Source organism: Crinia signifera, chromosome 5 (genome assembly GCF_055691185.1).
Source record: "Crinia signifera chromosome 5, ASM5569118v1, whole genome shotgun sequence".
Taxonomy (NCBI): domain Eukaryota; kingdom Metazoa; phylum Chordata; class Amphibia; order Anura; family Myobatrachidae; genus Crinia; species Crinia signifera.
This window is the reverse complement of record NC_139221.1, coordinates 331,214,765-331,231,711: the sequence shown is the minus strand read 5'-3', so window position 1 is coordinate 331,231,711 and position 16,947 is coordinate 331,214,765. Positions and strand designations below refer to the sequence as shown.

Sequence of the window (16,947 nt, the reverse complement as noted above, 5' to 3'; positions counted from 1 at the left end):
GACAGAGGGCATCTAAGGTTCAAGCGCTGCCACCAATAACAGGGGGACATTCATGGGAGCATCCGGGAGATTTATAAACACTTTCCATGGACAAGAAGAAAATGGAGCCCCGTATATGGCCTCAGAAGGGCCACACGTGGCTCCCCAGGGCACAGTGGTCTTGCTCAGAGTGAGAGCATATATGAAACATATAGTTACAGAGGGGCAGAGGGAAATCCTCGGGGGTGAGCGCCTGGATTTACGCCAGTGATCCAACATGATTGAGTAGTGCCACGTGCCACGCAACATAGTGCCACGTGACACTGCGGTCAATGAAATGATAAGCCCTCAGGGTTACAATCCTGCGCTGTGAAGGAGACGCCAGTCCCAGGCTGCGGCACACCACAGGTGTGTACATATAGAGATGGGAAGGTGCCTCTGGTCAGGTGCTGATAACAACCAGGCCAATCCCTTGTGTATCAGATACACAGAGCTGACTGCTGGACTCTGCCCGGGACAATGCTCCCTTGTGTGAGGGTCATGTGTTCCTGAGGGATGTGTGCTCGGACAGGGGACAAGCCGGAAGGGCAGAGGAACGCTCCCAGAATGCTTTGCTCTATGATTGAGGTCAATGTAAAAGTGCACAGGCTAAAAATAATCTGTGGAGCGAGGGAACCTACCAACTGGAGCAGAAGTAAGTGTGGCAGCCTGGCGCGTGCCTGATCCTGGATCCACCACGTGTGTGTGTGTGTAGTGCTGCCTGTGTCAGCCTATCAGGGTGCAATGGGCCACGTACAGAGATTGGGTGCAGCCGCTGTGCTGATGCCACAGGCCAACTACTGACGGGTCCGATAACGCAGCGATGGATCGTCTACATGAACATCGGACGTCCGATAACGCAGCGACGGATCGTCTACATGAACATCGGACGTCCGATAACGCAGCGACGGATCGTCTACATGAACATCGGACGACTCAGTAACCCTCAGATGGTGGGAAGTCTGCATGGTTGACACATCACCGACACAGCTATAATTTATAAAAGGCTCACCCCCGTCCCAAAATGGTACTGTGATTGTTACCGCATCCACTGATCTGCAAATGCGCAGATCAGCAACCATCGGAGATGTTCGTTAACCATCGGGTTCGCGCACATCACTGAATCAGCGCTGCTGTCAGCTAATGCTCGTCACCGGTATCGCCGTATACAGGCCGATTCAGACCTGAACATCGATGACATAATACTGCACATCGTAACGATTCTTAGTGCGCTTGCGCGAAGTCCCCCTGCACACAAAGCCATCGCTGTCCATTTGCAAGTGGTGACAGGTGCCAGGTGTTTGTGGGTGGGAACCCGGCGATTTCTGGGAGTGGCACCGAGAAACACAAGCGGATCCTGCCCGTTGGATGCTGACATCATCAACGGCCCCAATCTCCCCTCACCTATCACTGAGGAAGTCTAACGCGGCCGCTGCACGCGGGAGCGGGTGGGAAATCCATTCATTGGGGAGTGGCTGTGAATGGATTTCCGCCATATTCGCACAGCTGCGAGCACATTCACAGACAAGCACCCGGGTGGGATTTCACTGTGGCAGGGTGGCGGCTAACTGATCGCTGAGCTGCGATCAGGTCTGAATTGTGCCCACAATCCTGCAGGATATCGCCAGGGGCCAAACTCCCAAACTTGGCAAATCTGACTGCTCAGCAGCCCCCATAGGTTTCTATGGCGGAAACGGAGGGACCGGGGCGGGAATCTGAGCTGCTGGACTCCTTGGATCAGTCGGGTGATACCTAATATTTGCAGTTATCCCCCCAAAACGGGTGATTTCAGGTGGATATGGTGCAAATAGTGAATGAGAATTAGGCCCCTAAAGGCCCCCGTACGCTGCTACGATTTGGCCCTTTTCTACACAATTTAGACACATTGGATCGCAGCAGTCCCTGGTGAATGGGACCGGATCCAGGGATTGTCACTGCTGCACCAAGGTGGGTGGTGAATGGGATCCCATGCCCCCGGGGACCGCGAGGAGTTACTAGGGGCGGCACCTGTTATGGGCGGCAGCACGTGCCCCCTGTCATTTAGATGATTTAGAAAATAAAAAACAGCTACAATAAAAGATACCTGACCGCCATCGGTCGGTTCCCGTCTGACACCTCCCGCGGGAGCCCAGAGCCGCACATCGCCGGACCCACCTGACACCTTCCGCGGGAGCTGAGAGCTGGGAGGCCAGAGGAGGAGGAGGACTCTAGTGGGAAAGCAGACAAGGGAGGTGATAGTCAAATATAAAGCTATATATACACTGTTTACTCTCTCTCTCTGACTGTTCCCTCACCCCCTTCCCCCTCTCTTCACTCCTCCTTCTCTCTCCCTCTCTATTACTCACTGTGCACTATAACCCCCTCTCTAATAGGGGGGGGGGGGGGGGGGCAGACAAAAATGTTGTGCCTAGGGGCGGCCTGACCCCTAAATCCAGCCCTGGGTATCACACGCAATATATCTAGCCGCCGGGGAACAGTGGAGAGTTACTGAGGTATCACATGCGATATATATATCCGCCAAGGGCAGCAAAGAGTTACTGAGGTATCACACACACGAGGCTGCAGTCGATACCGCGGCCTAGTGTATGAAGGTATTATAAGGGCCAGATTTATCAGCTTCAAAAAGTGCTTAAATGGAGAGTGATAAACAACCAGCCAATCAGCTCCTACCTGCAATTTTTATACCCAGCCTGTAACATGACAGATAGGAACTGATTGGCTGGCTGTTTTTCACTCTCCATTTGATCACTTTTTGAAGCTTAGCACATGTGGCCCTAAGGAACAGACTCCGCCTATGTTAGAAGCGCCAGGACTATACACCTATTATATACTCGGGAGTCGGGGGACAAATCCTCTATTTCCAGGCTAGAAGTGGGGTCCGCGGTGGTAAAGAACTCCGTCCTCTCTTGTTTATGGCGGTGAAAGGCGCAGAAGATGTCACCAGCGATAATTGCAGGGAATGAACGCCTCCGATGTTATCTAGATAACAAAACTTTGACAGTAATTATACAAACAGGCTCAAACTTTTTATTCTATATCAAATTCCATACACTGGCCACACATGGGACACAGCGGAGCCTTTACAATCACAGAAGCTGAGACACGCCTCTGTAAGAGGTCACGGCACACCGGCATTTGGCTCAGTGTGCCTGTTACCTACGGCAACTGCTCACCGAACGCCAACCAAACACAATCCCATCAGGAAGCACATTAGCTACGTTCCAATTACCACTGGATGAAAAGAGGGCAAGTCCTGAATGTGGGTGTCCTCTGACCACCCAGACAGCATTGTACTTCTGAGGGGTCTCTGTACGCTGGGACTGTGCCAAGCACGTCACCTACAGTATTTCTGTACCTCCTGTGACTGCCAGAGGAGCACCAAACGCTACTTGTTCTCCGGCTGATCTGGACTGTGCCCGGCGTCTCCAGGCTGAAACCCTATGCCAGCTACTCTGTGCAGACTGGTCCATAGTGAGGGACCAGTGGGCGCAATGTCAGACTACATACTACCTGCCAATGGTCCTGATGGCAGCAGCATCTGAGATATGAGTACGCCTAAACGTAGGCCAAGAACACACTTACCGGCACGATATGCCATTTCCAGGATAATGGGGATGACATATATATATTCTGGTCGGCCATGCTGGACAGCCAAACAGAAGATGGTGTACAATGTGGTGCAGCTAAATTAAGAAATAAAATTGCACAGTGTTGTCTTACTTCTCGCTGATTGGCCGTCATGCAAGTGTCTACCTGGCCCTGCTGCAAGGTCAGTAATATGTGCAGACACCGGCGGCCTCATTACTCCCTTAGACCAATTCACATTACACCATGGAGTGGTGTCCATTATTCACCACTTGTACACATTGCGCCAGGTAGAGCCCTATAGAGTAACATCACTTATGCACGCTATGCCCACAGTAGTAGTGCTGCTTACGCACACAATGCCCACAGTAGTAGTGCCGCTTACATACACAATGCCCACAGTAGTAGTGCCACTTACACACACAATGTCCACAGTAGTAGTGCTGCTTACATACACAATGCCCACAGTAGTAGTGCCGCTTACATACACAATGCCCACAGTAGTAGTGCCGCTTACATACACAATGCCCACAGTAGTAGTGCCACTTACACACACAATGTCCACAGTAGTAGTGCCACTTACACACAAACACAATGCCCACAGTAGTAGTGCCGCTTACATACACAATGCCCACAGTAGTAGTGCTGCTTACATACACAATGCCCACAGTAGTAGTGCCGCTTACATACACAATGCCCACAGTAGTAGTGCCGCTTACATACACAATGCCCACAGTAGTAGTGCTGCTTACATACACAATTCCCACAGTAGTAGTGCCGCTTACGCACACAATGCCCACAGTAGTAGTGCCGCTTACATACACAATTCCCACAGTAGTAGTGCCGCTTACGCACACAATGCCCACAGTAGTAGTGCCTCTTACATACACAATGCCTACGGTAGTAGCTCTGCTTACGCACACAATGCCCACAGTAGGAGTGTCACTTACAAACACAATGCCCACAGTAGTGGTGCCGCTTACATACACAATGCCCACAGTAGTAGTGCAGCTTACATACACAATGCCCACAGTAGTAGTGCCGCTTACATACACAATGCCTACGGTAGTAGCTCTGCTTACGCACACAATGCCCACAGTAGGAGTGTCACTTACAAACACAATGCCCACAGTAGTGGTGCCGCTTACATACACAATGCCCACGGTAGTAATGCAGCTTACATACACAATGCCCACAGTAGTGGTGCCGCTTACATACACAATGCCCACAGTAGTAGTGCAGCTTACATACACAATGCCCACAGTAGTGGTGCCGCTTACATACACAATGCCCACAGTAGTGGTGCCGCTTACATACACAATGCCCACAGTAGTAGTGCAGCTTACATACACAATGCCCACGGTAGTAGTGCCGCTTACATACACAATGCCCACAGTAGTGGTGCCGCTTACATACACAATGCCCACAGTAGTAGTGCAGCTTACATACACAATGCCCACAGTAGTAGTGCCGCTTACATACACAATGCCCACGGTAGTAGTGCCGCTTATGCACACAATGCCCACGGTAGGAACACTGCTTACATACACAATGCCCACAGGATTAGTGACCACATATGCCCACAGGAGTAGTGACCACATATGCCCACAGGAGTAGTGACCACATATGCCCACAGGAGTAGTGACCATATATGCCCACAGGAGTAGTGACCACATATGCCCACAGGAGTAGTGACCACATATGCCCACAGTGGCTTACACATATCGCACACAGGAGATACAACACTTATGCACATCGAGGCCTTGGGAGTAGCGCTGCTTACGCACATAGGCTCTCATTCAGGCTGGCTCGGTAAGATGACCGATGCAGTACGTTGGTGCATCTATCCTGACTGTTACCGCTCAGAGATGCAGCGCAGAAATGGGTGCTAAGTCAGTGGATTTTACTGAGCACTTCTGGGAAGTACGGGGGGTGACTGATCTGGCGTGGGCATATAGCAGACATGTCGCTGGAACCATCCGCATGCAAAGGTGCACAGCCACACACACCAGATGTCCTATATTTCCTGCATGTGTTATTACCGCCTGTTTGTGATGTCATTTTCCTCTTTGTGATGTCATCACCAATATTTGCACCAACTCTGGTTCCCCCACCTAGAGTCTATCTGTGCAGAGGCGATATATGACCTATAGAGGGCACCTGAGTAACCAGCACCCCACCCTTATATCCCTAACGCCTCATATGCATGGCTGCTCCCCTGCTCAGCTTCATCTGCTGCAGAATGGACCCCTCAGAGAAGACACTGTTCATGTTCTAGCCAAGATCTGTGGCATTGTGTGTGTCTGACAGGAGGCCGGAGACGCGGACATTTACCAGAACATGGCGATCAGATAAATCACCCAAACAATGGGGTGTTTATATCTGCGCTGTAGGAGCAATCCGGAGCCTTAACCGTTTACACGCATAACTCACTGACATGAGGCCAGAGGATAAACCTGGCAGACAACCGGTACAAGGATCCTGCTGCGCCACAAACCCTGATCACCTAGAACAGGTATCTGCACCTGGACTGTCTTACTATATTGTGTCAGTAATGCCCTCCACAGAGGACCATGCGCCATATGATCCTGCATACATACTGATCTCACACCGCTCTCCTGCATCCATACTTATCTCACACCGCTCTCCTGCATCCATACTGATCTCACACCGCTCTCCTGCATCCATACTGATCTCACACCTCTCTCCTGCATCCATACTGATCTCACACCGCTCTCCTGCATTCATACTGATTACAGTGATAGTGATCTCACACCTCTCTCTTGCATCCATACTGATCTCACACCGCTCTCCTGCATCCATACTGATCTCACACCTCTCTCCTGCATCCATACTGATCTCACACCGCTCTCCTGCATCCATACTGATTACCGTGATAGTGATCTCACACCTCTCTCCTGCATCCATACTGATCTCACACCGCTCTCCTGCATCCATACTGATCTCACACCGCTCTCCTGCATCCATACTGATCTCACACCGCTCTCCTGCATCCATACTGATCTCACACCGCTCTCCTGCATCCATACTGATTACAGTGATAGTGATCTCACACCTCTCTCATGCATCCATACTGATTACCGTGATAGTGATCTCACACCTCTCTCCTGCATCCATACTGATCTTACACCTCTCTCCTGCATCCATACTGATTACAGTGATAGTGATCTCACACTGCTCTCCTGCATCCATACTGATTACAGTGATAGTGATCTCACACCGCTCTCTAGCATCCATACTGATTACAGTGATAGCGATCTCACACCTCTCTCCTGCATCCATACTGATCTCACTCCACTCTCCTGCATCCATACTGATCTCACACCTCTCTCCTGCATCCATACTGATCTCACACCTCTTTCCTGCATCCATACTGATCTCACACCTCTCTCCTGCATCCATACTGATCTCACACCTCTCTCCTGCATCCATACTGATCTCACACCTCTCTCCTGCATCCATAGTGATCTCACACCGCTCTCCTGCATCCATACTGATCTCACACCTCTCTCCTGCATCCATACTGATCTCACACCTCTCTCCTGCATCCATACTGATCTCACACCTCTCTCCTGCATCCATACTGATCTCACACCTCTCTCCTGCATCCATACTGATCTCACACCTCTCTCCTGCATCCATACTGATTACAGTGATAGTGATCTCACACCTCTCTCCTGCATCCATACTGATTATAGTAATACTGATCTCACACCTCTCCCCTGCAGCGATAGTGATTATAGTAATACTGATCTCACACCTCTCTCCTGCATCCATACTGATTACAGTGATACTGATCTCACACCTCCCTCCTGCATCCATACTGATTACAGTGATAGTGATCTCACACCTTTCTCTTGCATCCATACTGATTATAATGATAGTGATCTCACACCTCTCTCCTGCATCCACACTGATTGTAGCGATCACACACCTCTCCCCTGCATCCATACTGATTATAGTGATAGCGATCTCACACCTCTCTCCTGCATCCATACTGTTTGGAGCGATAGCGATCTCACACCTCTCTCCTGCATCCATACTGATTATAATGATAGTGATCTCACACCTCTCCCATGCATCCATACTGATTATAGTGATAGTGATCTTACACCTCTCTCCTGCATCCATACTGATTGTAGCGATAGCGATCTCACACCTCTCTCCTGCATCCATACTAATTGTAGCGATAGCGATCTCACACCTCTCTTCTACATCCATACTGATTATAGTGATAGTGATCTCGCATCTCTCTCCTGCATCCATACTGACTGTAGCAATAGTGATCTCACACCTCTCTCCTGCATCCATACTGATTATAGTGATATTGATCTCACACCTTTCTCTTGCATCCATACTGATTATAGTGATAGTGATCTCACACCTCTCTCCTGCATCCATACTGATTATAGTGATAGTGATCTCACACCTCTCTCCTGCATCCATACTGATTATAGTGATAGTGATCTCACACCTCTCTCCTGCATCCATACTGATTATAGTGATAGTGATCTCACACCTCTCTCCTGCATCCATACTGATTATAAGGATAGTGATCTCACACCTCTCTCCTGCATCCATACTGATTACAGTGATACTGATCTCACACCTCTCCCCTGCATCCATACTGATTATAGTAATAGTGATCTCACACCTCTCTCCTGCATCCATACTAATTGTAGCGATAGCGATCTCACACCTCTCTCCTGCATCCATACTGATTATAATGATAGTGATCTCACACCTCTCTCCTGCATCCATACTGATTACAGTGATACTGATCTCACACCTCTCCCCTGCATCCATACTGATTATAGTAATAGTGATCTCACACCTCTCTCCTGCATCCATACTGATTGTAGCGATAGCGATCTCACACCTCTCTCCAGCATCCATACTGATTATAGTGATAGTGATCTCACACCTCTCCCCTGCAGCCATAATGATTATAGAGATAGTGATCTCACACCTCTCCTGCATCCATACTGATTATAGTGATCTCACACCTCTCCCCTGCATCCATACTGATTGTAGCAATAGTGATCTTACACCTCTCTCCTGTATCCATACTGATAATGATAGTGATCTTACACATATATCCTGCATCCATACTGATTATAGTGATCTCACACCTCTCTCCTGCATCCATACTTAATATAGTGATAGTGATCTCACACCTCTCTCCTGCATCTATACTGATTATAGTGATAGTGATCTCACACCTCTCTCCTGCATCTATACTGATTATAGTGATAGTGATCTCACACCTCTCTCCTGCATCCATACTGATTATAGCGATCACACACCTCTCCCCTGCATCCATACTGATTGTAGCGATAGTGATCACAAACACACACCTTTCTCCTGCATCCATACTGATTATAATAATAGTGATCTCAGACCATGATTCTGTATACTGTACATATTGGTTATAGTGATACTGCTCTTGCACCTCCTTCCTGTACATATAATTATTAGCGTGATCTCACAGCTCCAGTACTAGTGATAGGTGTAGAGGGGGAGGGTTATTGCATTACGCCCTCTTTGTCCTTAGCTGACACTTTAGCGATAGAAGATGAATGGAGGCTGCGGAGAGAGAGGAGGTCTGACCCTGGTGTATTGTGGGGTTAGCTACAGGGCAGCCGCCCCTGATATCAGTGTACTACACAGGGTCTGGCAGCTGAGATGGGAATGACCTGGGTGGCTGCACTATAGATAAAGAGCATAATATTATTACACCACAGCAAAACAGGACACACAGCACTGATCTCCTGCACGTATCACCAGCACTGGGCACACAGCGCGGGTCTCCTGCACATATCACCAGCACTGGGCACGCAGCGCGGGTCTCCTGCACGTATCACCAGCACTGGGCACACAGCGCGGGTCTCCTGCACATATCACCAGCACTGGGCACACAGCGAGGGTCTCCTGCATGTTTCACCAGCACTGGACACACAGCGCGGGTCTCCTGCACGTATCACCAGCACTGGGCACACAGCACTGGTCTCCTGCACGTATCACCAGCACTGGGCACACAGCGAGGGTCTCCTGCACGTATCACCAGCACTGGGCACACAGCGAGGGTCTCCTGCATGTTTCACCAGCACTGAGCACACAGCGCGGGTCTCCTGCACATATCACCAGCACTGGGCACACAGCACTGATCTCCTGCACGTATCACCAGCACTGGGCACATAGCGCGGGTCTCCTGCACGTATCACCAGCACTGGGCACACAGTGCGGGTCTCCTGCACGTATCACCAGCACTGGGCACACAGCGCGGGTCTCCTGCACGTATCACAAGCACTGGGCACACAGCGCGGGTCTCCTGCACGTATCACCAGCACTGGGCACATAGCGCGGGTCTCCTGCACGTATCACCAGCACTAAGCACACAGTGCGGGTCTCCTGCACGTATCACCAGCACTGGGCACACAGCGCGGGTCTCCTGCACGTATCACAAGCACTGGGCACACAGCGCGGGTCTCCTGCACGTATCCCTAGCACTGGGCACACAGCGCGGGTCTCCTGCACGTATCACCAGCACTGGGCACACAGCACGGGTCTCCTGCACGTATCACCAGCACTGGACACACAGCGCGGGTCTCCTGCACGTATCACCAGCACTGGGCGCACAGTGCGGGTCTCCTGCATGTATCACCAGCACTGGGCACACATCGCGGGTCTCCTGCACGTATCACCAGCACTGGGCACACATCGCGGGTCTCCTGCATGGATCACCAGCACTGGGCACACAGCGCGGGTCTTCTGCACGTATCACCAGCACTGGGCACACAGCGTGGGTCTCCTGCACGTATCACCAGCACTGGGCACACAGCGAGGGTCTCCTGCATGTTTCACCAGCACTGGGCACACAGCGCGGGTCTCCTGCACATATCACCAGCACTGGGCGCACAGCGCGGGTCTCCTGCATGTATCACCAGCACTGGGCACACATCGCGGGTCTCCTGCACGTATCACCAGCACTGGGCACACATCGCGGGTCTTCTGCAAGGATCACCAGCACTGGGCACACATCGCAGGTCTCCTGCACGTATCACCAGCACTGGGCACACAGCGCGGGTCTCCTGCACGTATCACCAGCACTGGGCACACAGCACGGGTCTCCTGCACGTATCACCAGCACTGGGCACACAGCGCGGGTCTCCTGCACGTATCACCAGCACCGGGCACACAGCGCGGGTCTCCTGCACGTATCACCAGCACCGGGCACACAGCGCGGGTCTCCTGCACGTATCACCAGCACCGGGCACACAGCGCGGGTCTCCTGCACGTATCACCAGCACCGGACACACAGCACAGGTCTCCTGCACGTATCACCAGCACCGGACACACAGCGCGGGTCTCCTGCACGTATCACCAGCACTGGGCACACAGCGCGGGTCTCCTGCACGTATCACCAGCACTGGGCACACATCGCAGGTCTCCTGCATGTATCACCAGCACTGAGCACACAGCGCGGGTCTCCTGCACGTATCACCAGCACTGGGCACACAGCGCGGGTCTCCTCTACATATCACCAGCACCGGGCACACAGCGCGGGTCTCCTGCACGTATCACCAGCACTGGGCACACATCGCAGGTCTCCTGCATGTATCACCAGCACTGGGCACACAGCGCGGGTCTCCTGCACGTATCACCAGCACTGGGTACACAGCGTGGGTCTCCTCTACATATCACCAGCACCGGGCACACAGCGCGGGTCTCCTGCACGTATCACCAGTACCGGGCACACAGCGCGGGTCTCCTCTACATATCACCAGCACCGGGCACACAGCACGGGTCTCCTCTACATATCACCAGCACCGGGCACACAGCACGGGTCTCCTCTACATATCACCAGCACCGGGCACACAGCACGGGTCTCCTCTACATATCACCAGCACTGGGCACACAGCGCGGGTCTCCTGCACATATCACCAGCACTGGGCACACCAGCACGGGTCTCCTGCATGTATCACCAGCACTGGGCACACAGCACGGGTCTCCTGCATGTATCACCAGCACTGGGCACACAGCGTGGGTCTCCTGCACATATCACCAGCTGTGGGCACACAGCGCGGGTCTCCTGCACGTATCACCAGCACTGGGCACACAGCTGGACGCACGGCCACATCACTGTTACCTGTCACACACACACGATGGAGGAGGTTATTAATCCGCTACTCTCCTACCTGTTCCTTCCTCTTGTGCCAGCGTCCGCAGGGACTCTCTTCCACCACCTCACTCTCATCCTCGCTCTCCTCATCTCTCTCCTTCTCCGGCTTCTTCTGTGAGGGAGAAATGTGCGTCAGAGCCATAGTTACTGTCACAGGGATGTACACATGTCACCGTGCCAGGCTATACAGCTACCAGGGCTGATCAGTGGGGTAAAGGGCTGAGTACAGACATAGCAACACCCTCTGCTGAACAACAACCTCTGTATATCTCAGCTCCACCTCATGCCTCCCCCACTGACACCCATCACACTGAGGCACCTCCCATAGTCCACACAGGCCAGAGAGGCGTGTACTGTGTATACATACACCAGGAATGTGTATACAATCCACAGTCATATAACACTGACACGCTCCCTGAGTGCTGTAGCAGAGATCACTGACACACTCACTCAGTGCCGGAGCAGAGATCACCGACACACTCACTGAGTGCTGGAGCAGAGATCACCGACACGCTCACTGAGTGCCGGAGCAGAGATCACTGACACACTCACTGAGTGCCGGAGCAGAGATCACTGACACACTCACTGAGTGCCAGAGCAGAGATCACTGACACACTCACTGAGTGCCGGAGCAGAGATCACTGACACACTCACTGAGTGCTGGAGCAGAGATCACTGACACGCTCACTGAGTGCCGGAGCAGAGATCACTGACACACTCACAGAGTGCCGGAGCACAGATCACTGACACACTCACTGAGTGCCGGAGCAGAGATCACTGACACGCTCACTGAGTGCCGGAGCAGAGATCACTGACACACTCACTGAGTGCCGGAGCAGAGATCACTGACATGCTCACTGAGTGCCGGAGCAGAGATCACTGACACACTCACTGAGTGCCGGAGCAGAGATCACTGACATGCTCCCTGAGTGCCGTAGCAGAGATCACTGACACACTCACTCAGTGCCGGAGCAGAGATCACTGACACACTCACTGAGTGCTGGAGCACAGATCACCGACACGCTCACTGAGTACTGGAGCAGAGATCACCGATACGCTCACTGAGTGCCGGAATAGAGATCACTGACACGCTCACTGAGTGCTGGAGCAGAGATCACTGACACGCTCACTGAGTGCTGGAGCTGGAGCAGAGATCACTGACACACTCACTGAGTGCCGGAGCAGAGATCACTGACACACTCACTCAGTGCCGGAGCAGAGATCACTGACACTCACTCAGTGCCGGAGCAGAGATCACTGACACACTCACTCAGTGCCGGAGCAGAGATCACTGACACACTCACTGAGTGCCGGAGCAGAGATCACTGACACTCACTGAGTGCCGGAGCAGAGATCACTGACACGCTCACTGAGTGCCGGAGCAGAGATCACTGACACGCTCACTGAGTGCCGGAGCAGAGATCACTGACACTCACTGAGTGCCGGAGCAGAGATCACTGACACTCACTGAGTGCCGGAGCAGAGATCACTGACACACTCACTGAGTGCTGGAGCAGAGATCACTGACACTCACTGAGTGCCGGAGCAGAGATTACTGACACTCACTGAGTGCCGGAGCAGAGATCACTGACACGCTCACTCAGTGCCGGAGCAGAGATCACTGACACTCACTGAGTGCCGGAACAGAGATCACCGACACACTCCCTGAGTGCCGGAGCAGAGATAATTTTTACACTACTGCTTTGATCCAGGTTAGTGCCCGATTTGGTCGTGTACAGTGTGAACGGGTCCAGATACCAGGCCAGGTAGTGAGCAGGGTTGGTCCTGGGACGGACCCCATGTACAGGGCAGTGTGAACAGTGAACATCTGACCCAGGTCCCATTTACAGCACACAGAGAGCTGGATCCTTGGTGCATAGAGGGGAATTGCTCATTGGGTCACCACTGAAGGTCAGCTTGGCTCACGCCGACACATGAAATAGGTTGATATGGTTGCAAGGTTGACACAAGCATTTGGTCGACAATGGCTATGTCGACAGTCACCCCCTCCCAGTTTGGGGGGTTGAAGAGTAGATGGCACCTGGCACGTTGCCCTTGTACTGGATGCATTAAGGGTCCATGACCAGTGCGGTATAATATCATAAGGACGCCGCCTGCTGCCGGTGCATTGTAGTTATCTGGGACTGACGACACAGTGTGAATCTACCCCACCTGCTTCAGCCAAACATAAGCACCCTGCTGACGGAGCCCCTACACGGAGCCGGAATGTATATGTGCTGCCCGAGCCCCTACACAGAGCCGGAATGTATATGTGCTGACCGAGCCCCTGCACAGAGCCGGAATGTATATGTGCTGACCGAGCCCCTACACAGAGCCGGAATGTATATGTGCTGACCGAGCCCCTACACAGAGCCGGAATGTATATGTGCTGACCGAGCCCCTGCACAGAGCCGGAATGTATATGTGCTGCCCGAGCCCCTACACAGAGCCGGAATGTATATGTGCTGACCGAGCCCCTGCACAGAGCCGGAATGTATATGTGCTGACCGAGCCCCTACACAGAGACGGAATGTATATGTGCTGACCGAGCCCCTACACAGAGCCGGAATGTATATGTGCTGACCGAGCCCCTACACAGAGCCGGAATGTATATGTGCTGACCGAGAGCCGGAATGTATATGTGCTGACCGAGCCCCTACACAGAGCCGGAATGTATATGTGCTGAGCGAGCCCCTGCACGGAGCAGGAATGTATATGTGCTGACCGAGCCCCTGCATGGAGCTGGAATGTATATGTGCTGACCGAGAGCCGGAATGTATATGTGCTGACCGAGCCCCTACACGGAGCCGGAATGTATATGTGCTGACCGAGCCCCTACACAGAGCCGGAATGTATATGTGCTGACCGAGCCCCTGCACGGAGCCGGAATGTATATGTGCTGACCGAGCCCCTGCACGGAGCCGGAATGTATATGTGCTGACCGAGCCCCTGCACAGAGCCGGAATGTATATGTGCTGACCGAGCCCCTACACAGAGCCGGAATGTATATGTGCTGACCGAGCCCCTGCACAGAGCCGGAATGTATATGTGCTGACCGAGCCCCTGCACAGATCCGGAATGTATATGTGCTGCCCGAGCCCCTACACAGAGCCAGAATGTATATGTGCTGAGCGAGCCCCTACACAGATCCGGAATGTATATGTGCTGACCGAGCCCCTACACGGAGCCGGAATGTATATGTGCTGACCGAGCCCCTACACAGATCCGCAATGTATATGTGCTGACCGAGCCCCTACACAGAGCCGGAATGTATATGTGCTGACCGAGCCCCTGCACGGAGCCGGAATGTATATGTGCTGACCGAGCCCCTGCACGGAGCCGGAATGTATATGTGCTGACCGAGCCCCTGCACGGAGCCGGAATGTATATGTGCTGACCGAGCCCCTATACAGAGCCGGAATGTATATGTGCTGACCGAGCCCCTGCACAGAGCCGGAATGTATATGTGCTGACCGAGCCCCTACACAGATCCGGAATGTATATGTGCTGCCCGAGCCCCTACACAGAGCAAGAATGTATATGTGCTGACCGAGCCCCTACACAGATCCGCAATGTATATGTGCTGACCGAGCCCCTACACAGAGCCGGAATGTATATGTGCTGACCGAGAGCCGGAATGTATATGTGCTGACCGAGCCCCTACACAGAGCCGGAATGTATATGTGCTGAGCGAGCCCCTGCACGGACAGGGAATGTATATGTGCTGACCAAGCCCCTGCACGGAGCCGGAATGTATATGTGCTGACCGAGAGCCGGAATGTATATGTGCTGACCGAGCCCCTACACGGAGCCAAAATGTATATGTGCTGACCGAGCCCCTACACAGAGCCGGAATGTATATGTGCTGACCGAGCCCCTGCACGGAGCCGGAATGTAAATGTGCTGACCGAGCCCCTGCACGGAGCCGGAATGTATATGTGCTGACCGAGCCCCTACACAGAGCCGGAATGTATATGTGCTGACCGAGCCCCTGCACAGAGCCGGAATGTATATGTGCTGACCGAGCCCCTACACAGAGCCGGAATGTATATGTGCTGACCGAGCCCCTGCACAGAGCCGGAATGTATATGTGCTGACCGAGCCCCTACACAGATCCAGAATGTATATGTGCTGCCCGAGCCCCTACACAGAGCCTGAATGTATATGTGCTGAGCGAGCCCCTACACAGATCCGGAATGTATATGTGCTGACCGAGCCCCTACACGGAGCCGGAATGTATATGTGCTGACCGAGCCCCTACACGGAGCCGGAATGTATATGTGCTGACCGAGCCCCTACACAGAGCCGGAATGTATATGTGCTGACCGAGCCCCTGCACAGAGCCCGAATGTATATGTGCTGACCGAGCCCCTACACAGAGCCGGAATGTATATGTGCTGACCGAGCCCCTGCACAGAGCCGGAATGTATATGTGCTGACCGAGCCCCTACACAGAGCCGGAATGTATATGTGCTGACCGAGCCCCTACACAGAGCTTCAATGTATATGTGCTGACCGAGCCCCTACACAGAGCCAGAATGTATATGTGCTGACCGAGCCACTACACAGAGCCGGAATGTGTATGTGCTGACCGAGCCCCTACACAAAGCCGGAATGTATATGTGCTGACCGAGCCCCTGTAGGAAGTCGGAATGTATATGTGCTGACCGAGCCCCTGCACGGAGCCGGAATGTATATGTGCTGACCGAGCCCCTGCACAGAGCCGCAATGTATATGTGCTGACCGAGCCCCTGCACGGAGCCGGAATGTATATGTGCTGACCGAGCCCCTACACAGAGCCGGAATGTATATGTGCTGACCGAGCCCCTGCACGGAGCCGGAATGTATATGTGCTGACCGAGCCCCTGCACGGAGCCGGAATGTATATGTGCTGACCGAGCCCCTGCACAGAGCCGGAATGTATATGTGCTGACCGAGCCCCTACACAGAGCCGGAATGTATATGTGCTGACCGAGCCCCTGCACAGAGCCGGAATGTATATGTGCTGACCGAGCCCCTGCACAGATCCGGAATGTATATGTGCTGCCCGAGCCCCTACACAGAGCCAGAATGTATATGTGCTGAGCGAGCCCCTACACAGATCCGGAATGTATATGTGCTGACCGAGCCCCTACACGGAG

The 16,947-nt window shown here is 52.9% G+C and overlaps 1 protein-coding gene across 2 annotated transcripts in view; it reads right to left on the bottom strand.

Moving 5' to 3' along the window:
* The window catches only part of NRBP2 (nuclear receptor binding protein 2), a 136,437-nt gene that overhangs the window by 95,197 nt on the left and 24,293 nt on the right, over positions 1 to 16,947 (bottom strand). For both annotated transcript variants that reach the window (XM_083145021.1, XM_083145022.1), the window contains exon 2: positions 11,823 to 11,918. In XM_083145021.1, the coding sequence (XP_083001147.1) occupies positions 11,823 to 11,918 (96 nt within the window). The remainder of the gene's footprint in view (positions 1 to 11,822; positions 11,919 to 16,947) is intronic.